We start from the raw sequence: 11,057 nt of genomic DNA, 5'->3' as shown, positions 1-11,057 counted from the left end.
TATATATAGCATCCCTGGGCAAAGGTTGCATTTGGAATAGGTGATATATGCTTGCATCTATTTTTCTATGTACAGTACATACATATTGATATTTCAATGAAAACATGGGAGCAAATATTCCTATAGATAGGACCAATAAATGTAGCATATATAATGTTATTTGTACATTGAAACACTCATCAAGGTTTTTATTATTTGCAATTTCAATGAGAAACAGGCCTCAAAAAGCTCATTTTTCCTCCTTTACACCTAGTTGAGCTGGGTGTAATATTTCTCAATGTATCGACAGCCTCCGACAGTGTATTAACGGTTAGCGCTTTCATTGGAAACCTGGTATAATTTATCGATTAGCGGTTTCTATTACTTCCTATGGGACGCAAAGTTTTTTTCAGCAGATATTGAGGTATAACGCACCATTGAAAACAGTCGATAAACGATATTACGTCCAACAGCATATTTATTGGTTTGCAAACGCACGCAAACCGAATTACGGCTCAGTGGAAGCGAGCTCACAGTTGGGGTTAGTAATGCAAAAATTAGACTATTACCCAATTAAAGCATTTTAATACTCAACATTAATGTCACTTAATTTAACTGTATTCTCTAATGAGGTACAAGAAATTGATATAAATAGTCTTAGTACAAAAATTATCGTGAATACAGAAAACTCATTTTAGATGTATCGGGTTTGCTGACTTTGAGTTTCCTCTAAAAATCTTTGGAACTGTTTAGAATATGAATGAGGTTGCATATACAAAAGTCCGTTAAGTTTTTACTTTCACTCAAAGTAAACTGCATATACCGTTCCAACCGCAAACAGAGAGCCGTTTTTGAATGTAAAAGAAGCGAATGTATCATTTGTCGCATCCCAAAGACATCGGCTCCCTATTCGCATACTTTGTTCATTCATCTGGCCGATATAGAGGAGGACGACAATCTTGTATCTTGGTATCATCAGATCTTTAACACGTGCCTTAACAACCTGAAAACAAAATAAACATAACTATGTGTAGCAGGAAAACATTTGTTATCACTATTTCCAACTTTGAAACGATAAGTATATAGGAGGGCATTCAATATATGATACATAGATATCTATACCACTGAACATTAGGCCGCTAGATATCAATGTCTCCTATCAATATTGGGGGGGGTTCGTCATAAACAGCTAATTAGCGATTGTATGTAAATATCGCATCACGGTCGGTCAACAAGGTGAGAGGGGAGTGAGAAGGGGGGGTATATATATATATATTGAAATGAAGTATCCATACATTTGTTAAATCAACATAGCGGAGTAAATTAATTATCAGTATAATACAGCTGGTATTTTTGTGATGTCACATCATAGAGGGGGAAATCTAAGACCTGATTGGTTCTTGTGTATTTTAAATGAGACTCCATGAGACTAGCACTTTATGTCTGAGGAAACGGCGCTTGGACGCAGAGAAATGTGTTGCATTTGTGTTGTGCCAACGCCATTGTGAGTAAATATTCATTTTATACATTGGTGGGAAATGTTGCCACTATTTTCTGCACTAGGAAGCGCCCTTTGTTTTGCGGTTTTATTTAGTTTATTCTTTGTTGCAACTCAAAAGGACATTTTAAAATGCATTTTTATAAAGACAGATGTTACTGTACAGAGAAACAAACATTTGTTTAAATGCTAGCGAGACTTGTCACAGTCCCCTGAGCCCTGCTTATCAGCCAGTTAGAAATCAGTCCTTAGGGACCGGTTGTAAACAGTCAAACTTCTTGATAGATAATTAAATAACTTTAGCTTAACATGTTTAATATGTTTAAATTGTGTTCTTTCATATTCATGAGAATAGTTTTTAGGGTTTCCCGTCCCTTTAATCTTGTAAGAGTTTAGCGACTAGCACACACGTAGCAATTCCTTTATATTCTTAACGCTTTAGTTCATTTCTTTATCACTATGAGTTCTTGGTGATTCCACTTCCAATATACAAGCAATAAAGTAGTGGCTCCCAGCCTCTGTTTTATCATTAGTACATTCAGATCAGCTATTGTCATGTCATATAATAGTTCATATGAAAAATAGGGCGCATTACAAGATTTTTTTAAAGTATACTAACAGTGTGATAAAGCAAAAAATATTGTGAACCATTAAATTAAAGAGACATTTCAGCCACAATTAGATCTTTTTAAAAGAAGCGTTTTTGCAATATACATGTATTATCAAAAATACTTACAGTAAAATATATAACTGTTTCAAAACGGTACATAAGTATGCTATGTGCACCAGCACTTGCTCATTTGTAATGGCTCTCTGAGCAGCTGCAGTATCGGAAATGCTGGTGCACTGAGAATATCTAGGTATGTTTAGGTATGCTTCACATGCACAAAGAAAAATGTAAGCACTAAAACAGTGATATATTTTACTAGAAGAATTCTTGGCAATACATGGTGTACAGTATATTGCACATGAATTACATCTTTGGATAGAAACATATCTATTCATTTTGACTAGAATATCCCATTAAGGAAGCTAGGGCCTTTTACCACATGAAAGTAATAAAAAAACACACAAAAAAGTGCTTTTCTATAGTATGTTGGGTGTAAAGCCTCATTATGCGGTTGATTTCAACTTTGAGGAGTAAAGATAATTTAGTTATAGAACCTTACCTCTGAGATGGTTTTTGTCAACTGTCTGCAGATTTCAGGTTCATATATCTGGTTCTGAAGATAACTCGTCAAGACGTCCTTTAAGATGTGATTAACGGTGGCTACAGGAAAGCGTTTTGTGGGACCTACAATACATAGTTATGTGTCAGTTACGCATCTCAGGAAAGCGTTTTGTGGGACCAACAATACATAGTTATGTGTCAGTTACACATCTCAGGAAAGTGTTTTGTGACACCTACAATACATAGTTATGTGTCAGTTACACATCTCAGGAAAGCGTTTTGTGACACCTACAATACATAGTTATGTGTCAGTTACACATCTCAGGAAAGTGTTTTGTGACACCTACAATACATAGTTATGTGTCCGTTACACATCTCAGGAAAGTGTTTTGTGACACCTACAATACATAGTTATGTGTCAGTTACGCATCTCAGGAAAGTGTTTTGTGACACCTACAATATATAGTTATGTGTCAGTTACGCATCTCAGGAAAGTGTTTTGTGACACCTACAATACATAGTTATGTGTCCGTTACACATCTCAGGAAAGCGTTTTGTGACACCTACAATACATAGTTATGTGTCAGTTACACATCTCAGGAAAGTGTTTTGTGACACCTACAATACATAGTTATGTGTCAGTTACATCAGGAAAGCGTTTTGTCACACCTACAATACATAGTTATGTGTCAGTTACGCATCTCAGGAAAGTGTTTTGTGACACCTACAATACATAGTTATGTGTCAGTTACACATCTCAGGAAAGTGTTTTGTGACACCTACAATATATAGTTATGTGTCAGTTACACATCTCAGGAAAGTGTTTTGTGACACCTACAATACATAGTTATGTGTCAGTTACACATCTCAGGAAAGTGTTTTGTGACACCTACAATACATAGTTATGTGTCAGTTACACATCTCAGGAAAGTGTTTTGTGACACCTACAATATATAGTTATGTGTCAGTTACGCATCTCAGGAAAGCGTTTTGTGACACCTACAATACATAGTTATGTGTCAGTTACACATCTCAGGAAAGCGTTTTGTGACACCTACAATACATAGTTATGTGTCCGTTACACATCTCAGGAAAGTGTTTTGTGACACCTACAATACATAGTTATGTGTCAGTTACACATCTCAGGAAAGTGTTTTGTGACACCTACAATACATAGTTATGTGTCAGTTACACATCTCAGGAAAGTGTTTTGTGACACCTACAATACATAGTTATGTGTCCGTTACACATCTCAGGAAAGCGTTTTGTGACACCTACAATACATAGTTATGTGTCAGTTACACATCTCAGGAAAGTGTTTTGTGACACCTACAATACATAGTTATGTGTCAGTTACACATCTCAGGAAAGTGTTTTGTGACACCTACAATATATAGTTATGTGTCAGTTACACATCTCAGGAAAGCGTTTTGTGACACCTACAATACATAGTTATGTGTCAGTTACACATCTCAGGAAAGCGTTTTGTGACACCTACAATACATAGTTATGTGTCAGTTACACATCTCAGGAAAGTGTTTTGTGACACCTACAATACATAGTTATGTGTCAGTTACACATCTCAGGAAAGTGTTTTGTGACACCTACAATATATAGTTATGTGTCAGTTACACATCTCAGGAAAGCGTTTTGTGACACCTACAATATATAGTTATGTGTCAGTTACACATCTCAGGAAAGTGTTTTGTGACACCTACAATACATAGTTATGTGTCAGTTACACATCTCAGGAAAGCGTTTTGTGACACCTACAATACATAGTTATGTGTCAGTTACGCATCTCAGGAAAGCGTTTTGTGACACCTACAATACATAGTTATGTGTCAGTTACACATCTCAGGAAAGTGTTTTGTGACACCTACAATACATAGTTATGTGTCAGTTACGCATCTCAGGAAAGTGTTTTGTGACACCTACAATACATAGTTATGTGTCAGTTACGCATCTCAGGAAAGCGTTTTGTGACACCTACAATACATAGTTATGTGTCAGTTACGCATCTCAGGAAAGTGTTTTGTGACACCTACAATACATAGTTATGTGTCAGTTACGCATCTCAGGAAAGTGTTTTGTGACACCTACAATACATAGTTATGTGTCAGTTACGCATCTCAGGAAAGTGTTTTGTGACACCTACAATACATAGTTATGTGTCAGTTACGCATCTCAGGAAAGTGTTTTGTGACACCTACAATACATAGTTATGTGTCAGTTACACATCTCCGGAAAGCGTTTTGTGACACCTACAATACATAGTTATGTGTCAGTTACACATCTCAGGAAAGCGTTTTGTGACACCTACAATACATAGTTATGTGTCAGTTACACATCTCAGGAAAGTGTTTTGTGACACCTACAATACATAGTTATGTGTCAGTTACACATCTCCGGAAAGTGTTTTGTGACACCTACAATACATAGTTATGTGTCAGTTACACATCTCAGGAAAGTGTTTTGTGACACCTACAATACATAGTTATGTGTCAGTTACACATCTCCGGAAAGCGTTTTGTGACACCTACAATACATAGTTATTCGTCAGTTACACATCTCAGGAAAGTGTTTTGTGACACCTACAATACATAGCTATGCGTCAGTTACATCAGGAAAGCGTTTTGTCACACCTACAATACATAGTTATGCGTCAGTTACATCAGGAAAGCGTTTTGTCACACCTACAATATATAGTTATGTGTCAGTTACACATCTCAGGAAAGTGTTTTGTGACACCTACAATACATAGTTATGTGTCAGTTACACATCTCAGGAAAGTGTTTTGTGACACCTACAATACATAGTTATGTGTCAGTTACACATCTCAGGAAAGTGTTTTGTGACACCTACAATACATAGTTATGTGTCAGTTACACATCTCAGGAAAGTGTTTTGTGACACCTACAATACATAGTTATGTGTCAGTTACACATCTCAGGAAAGTGTTTTGTGACACTTACAATACATAGTTATGTGTCAGTTACGCATCTCAGGAAAGTGTTTTGTGACACCTACAATACATAGTTATGTGTCAGTTACACATCTCCGGAGAGTGTTTTGTGACACCTACAATACATAGTTATGTGTCAGTTACACATCTCAGGAAAGCGTTTTGTCACACCTACAATACATAGTTATGTGTCAGTTACGCATCTCGGGAAAGTGTTTTGTCACACCTACAATACATAGTTATGTGTCAGTTACACATCTCAGGAAAGCGTTTTGTCACACCTACAATACATAGTTATGTGTCAGTTACGCATCTCAGGAAAGTGTTTTGTGACACCTACAATACATAGTTATGTGTCAGTTACGCATCTCAGGAAAGTGTTTTGTGACACCTACAATACATAGTTATGTGTCAGTTACACATCTCAGGAAAGTGTTTTGTGACACCTACAATACATAGTTATGTGTCAGTTACACATCTCAGGAAAGCGTTTTGTGACACCTACAATACATAGTTATGTGTCAGTTACACATCTCGGGAAAGTGTTTTGTGACACCTACAATACATAGTTATGTGTCAGTTACACATCTCAGGAAAGTGTTTTGTGACACCTACAATATATAGTTATGTGTCAGTTACGCATCTCAGGAAAGCGTTTTGTGACACCTACAATACATAGTTATGTGTCAGTTACACATCTCGGGAAAGTGTTTTGTGACACCTACAATACATAGTTATGTGTCAGTTACACATCTCAGGAAAGTGTTTTGTGACACCTACAATACATAGTTATGTGTCAGTTACACATCTCAGGAAAGTGTTTTGTGACACCTACAATACATAGTTATGTGTCAGTTACGCATCTCAGGAAAGTGTTTTGTGACACCTACAATACATAGTTATGTGTCAGTTACGCATCTCAGGAAAGTGTTTTGTGACACCTACAATACATAGTTATGTGTCAGTTACACATCTCAGGAAAGTGTTTTGTGACACCTACAATACATAGTTATGTGTCAGTTACACATCTCAGGAAAGCGTTTTGTGACACCTACAATACATAGTTTATGTGTCAGTTACACATCTCAGGAAAGTGTTTTGTGACACCTACAATACATAGTTATGTGTCAGTTACACATCTCAGGAAAGTGTTTTGTGACACCTACAATACATAGTTATGTGTCAGTTACACATCTCAGGAAAGTGTTTTGTGACACCTACAATACATAGTTATGTGTCAGTTACACATCTCAGGAAAGTGTTTTGTGACACCTACAATACATAGTTATGTGTCAGTTACACATCTCAGGAAAGCGTTTTGTGACACCTACAATACATAGTTATGTGTCAGTTACACATCTCAGGAAAGTGTTTTGTGACACCTACAATACATAGTTATGTGTCAGTTACACATCTCGGGAAAGTGTTTTGTGACACCTACAATACATAGTTATGTGTCAGTTACGCATCTCAGGAAAGCGTTTTGTCACACCTACAATACATAGTTATGTGTCAGTTACGCATCTCGGGAAAGTGTTTTGTCACACCTACAATACATAGTTATGTGTCAGTTACACATCTCAGGAAAGCGTTTTGTGACACCTACAATACATAGTTATGTGTCAGTTACACATCTCGGGAAAGTGTTTTGTCACACCTACAATACATAGTTATGTGTCAGTTACGCATCTCAGGAAAGCGTTTTGTGACACCTACAATACATAGTTATGTGTCAGTTACACATCTCCGGAAAGCGTTTTGTGACACCTACAATACATAGTTATGTGTCAGTTACACATCTCAGGAAAGTGTTTTGTGACACCTACAATACATAGTTATGCGTCAGTTACATCAGGAAAGCGTTTTGTCACACCTACAATACATAGTTATGTGTCAGTTACGCATCTCAGGAAAGTGTTTTGTGACGCTTACAATACATAGTTATGTGTCAGTTACACATCTCAGGAAAGTGTTTTGTGACACCTACAATACATAGTTATGTGTCAGTTACGCATCTCAGGAAAGCGTTTTGTGACACCTACAATACATAGTTATGTGTCAGTTACGCATCTCAGGAAAGCGTTTTGTGACACCTACAATACATAGTTATGTGTCAGTTACACATCTCAGGAAAGTGTTTTGTGACGCTTACAATACATAGTTATGTGTCAGTTACACATCTCAGGAAAGTGTTTTGTGACACCTACAATACATAGTTATGTGTCAGTTACACATCTCAGGAAAGCGTTTTGTGACACCTACAATACATAGTTATGTGTCAGTTACACATCTCAGGAAAGTGTTTTGTGACACCTACAATACATAGTTATGTGTCAGTTACACATCTCAGGAAAGTGTTTTGTGACACCTACAATACATAGTTATGTGTCAGTTACGCATCTCAGGAAAGTGTTTTGTGACACCTACAATACATAGTTATGTGTCAGTTACGCATCTCAGGAAAGCGTTTTGTGACACCTACAATACATAGTTATGTGTCAGTTACACATCTCAGGAAAGTGTTTTTGTGACACCTACAATACATAGTTATGTGTCAGTTACACATCTCAGGAAAGTGTTTTGTGACACCTACAATACATAGTTATGTGTCAGTTATGCATCTCAGGAAAGTGTTTTGTGACACCTACAATACATAGTTATGTGTCAGTTACACATCTCAGGAAAGTGTTTTGTGACGCTTACAATACATAGTTATGTGTCAGTTACACATCTCAGGAAAGTGTTTTGTGACACCTACAATACATAGTTATGTGTCAGTTACGCATCTCAGGAAAGTGTTTTGTGACACCTACAATACATAGTTATGTGTCAGTTACGCATTTCAGGGAATTATTTTCTATATAATAAAATAATAATATAACACAACAACAATATAACATAATAATAAATATGAATCAGTTATAAGAAGATATTCTACAGGATGCATGAATAGAAGTTACACATTTCTACAATTATCCTTAGATTTACAAGCAAGTTCACATCTAATACGATCGGATAATCCTGTAGAATATCTTCTTAGCTAACATACAGTGCTCAAGACATGTGCATGCTCCTAAACCTACCTAAGTATGCTCTCATAGAAAGGATCTAAGTTTCAACAAAGGATATCAACAGAACAAAGTAAATTTGATAACAGAAGTAAATTGGAAAGTTTTGAAAATTATGATCACAAAAGTTTAAGTCAGACTTTATTGTCCCTGTAAAATAGCCAGGGTTGTTCATTACCTAAGTGATAGGTGTTCTCCATCTGGACTGGCACGTGCACTACATCTTCATGCTGGCCGGGGTCATCCATATAGGATACAGTACTGCTGGAGCTGGAAGAAGAGGTCAGAAATAGTGTGAACCATGCATCCTTATTTCCCAATCATTCACCTTAGAAGGGGTTTATTGCAAGAAGCATGTGGGCTTCCTTACCTTGGAATTGAGATAGAAAGAGATCATTGGCTATGTGGAAGGAAAGCAGAGAACAACACAGGCTCCCTGCCAGTTTTATAAGAGGGATCAGAATTTACTATAAACGCTGATGATGCTGAGGAGGAACATTGGGAATTTATATACAGACACCCAGGGCAGAACATGCTGTGATCTGAGATGCCATCGCAGAAAATGCAGCACGTCTTCAGAAAGAACAGGACACATGCAGGAACTGTTAGCCCTTTCACTTTGCAGCGCTGCTCCACATCAGGCTGTTCTCTTCAAACTGCACTGTGCTCTGGCTGCACTGTAGATGTTTTCCTTAACCCAGACAAATGGCTGTTTGAAGAGAGTAGTCAAATACGGAGCAGTGCAGCAAAGCGTCAGCGCATTCGTTGATAAATGGCTACTCAGGGATTTTTTTAAACCAGCCCCATAACCTTTCATAATCTGCTCAGCTGTCACTCCTGAATGTATAATGTCAAAAGTACACCTGAGCTTGGGTGGGGAATATATATTGTCCCAAGCTCAGGATTACTTGTGATAGGAGTTGTGTTTATATAAAGCTAGGGAGTCTGATTCTATTATAAAGAGAAAAAGCAGGAATTATTCAGGCCATAAAGCTAAAGGACTGTAGTGTTAGGACCAGTCTATATTGGGACACCCTGTAAGTTGGTGACTGGCTAAGCAGAATACAGCCATATTGTGTGACTAAGATCCCAATTCTAATAAAAAAGCATCCGTCTTCATTTGCAGGCATTCTTTGCAACATTTAAAAATGTGTTGGTGAGTTGCAAGTAGATGTGCATCAATACCCCCTGTTTTGTGCAACTATTTGGTCTCATTGGCAGCACTTCCAAAGATGTGTATAAAAACTTTTTGTAAGGTGTGAAAAACCAAACTTTGTATTTATAAATAAAAGGGAGACCATCTTCCATTGGTTAAAGCACCCCACCCAAGCTCAGGTGCACTCATGACAGTTTACTGGAGTTGTATATATAATGCCAGGGATTTTCATTCTATTAGAAAGAGAAAAAGCAGTAATGATTCAGCCCATAAAGGCAAAGATACTGTAGTGTTAGGACCAGTCAACATTGGGACACCTTCAGGGGTGTGGACATTTAAAAAAAAAACACTTGCCCAAGGGACTAAAGCGGGAGCCCAATCTACCTGTCCCTCGTGACAATCTACCTGTCCCTCATGACAATCTACTTGCCCTGATTTGCTAAATAATTTGAACCAAAATAAAGTGTGGTATGAGAAAGCCTATCTAGGAAAAGGTGGAGCAATTGCCTCTAAGGGAAGACAAATGTCATAAAATAGGGCATAGAGGGAAAATGATATATAGTGAACATGAGCAGTATCCACCTAATAGGAGATGTATCTCATAACAACAGGTCAGGAGGGAATAGCTATCATTTTTAACTCCTAATATGTAGCAATTTGTTGTATGTTAGGTGAACAGATCCATACAAATTATATAGGAGTAGAATATGACCTCATTTTTATTCCTCCCCTGTGTATAGTTTTGCAGTATATACTAATAGGGTGCTTTATGTACAACCATTATGCTTTTACTATATAGGCTGCTCAATTCCTAATATTATAATTATATAGGGGTACTTATTCTAGGGGGTTGTTTCCAGGATATAAGATTTGGTCATGGAATGTTAAATAATAATTGTGGGCTTGTTATGAGGGTGTAAAGTAATACCTTATATAACACTTGTGGTGTGACTCGTACATTATTACCTGATAAAAGTGTAGCGTACAAACATATGAAGCAAGGTGTACGCCCCAAACACTTCACTACATACACGCAGCATGAATAGGGGCATCAGCCTATGAAGAATAAACTGGTCTACAGCACTATTAGTGGCAATCCCCATAGATAAAATAACATTAGAAACCCTCAAGGAGATAATGAGTCATATTATGGTATATAGTGTGTCATCATTGTCAGTTAAGGGAGATTGTTGTATGTCAGAGCCCTGCTTTGTGGATCT

The 11,057-nt window shown here is 37.2% G+C and overlaps 1 protein-coding gene across 1 annotated transcript in view; it reads right to left on the bottom strand.

The window, feature by feature from the left end:
- Positions 1 to 439: 439 nt before the first annotated feature.
- DYNLT5 (dynein light chain Tctex-type family member 5) overlaps positions 440 to 11,057 on the bottom strand; it is a 32,409-nt gene continuing 21,791 nt past the window's right edge. The window contains exons 2-4 of the mRNA XM_053693094.1: positions 8,860 to 8,951; positions 2,647 to 2,771; positions 440 to 982 (exon numbers count right to left, since the gene is read on the bottom strand). Coding sequence (XP_053549069.1) covers positions 779 to 982; positions 2,647 to 2,771; positions 8,860 to 8,951 — 421 coding nt within the window. The 3' untranslated portion in view covers positions 440 to 778. The remainder of the gene's footprint in view (positions 983 to 2,646; positions 2,772 to 8,859; positions 8,952 to 11,057) is intronic.

This window comes from Bombina bombina, chromosome 10 (assembly GCF_027579735.1).
Source record: "Bombina bombina isolate aBomBom1 chromosome 10, aBomBom1.pri, whole genome shotgun sequence".
Lineage (NCBI taxonomy): Eukaryota > Metazoa > Chordata > Amphibia > Anura > Bombinatoridae > Bombina > Bombina bombina.
The sequence above is the reverse complement of the archived record's forward strand: the minus strand, read 5'-3'. Positions and strand labels throughout refer to the sequence as shown.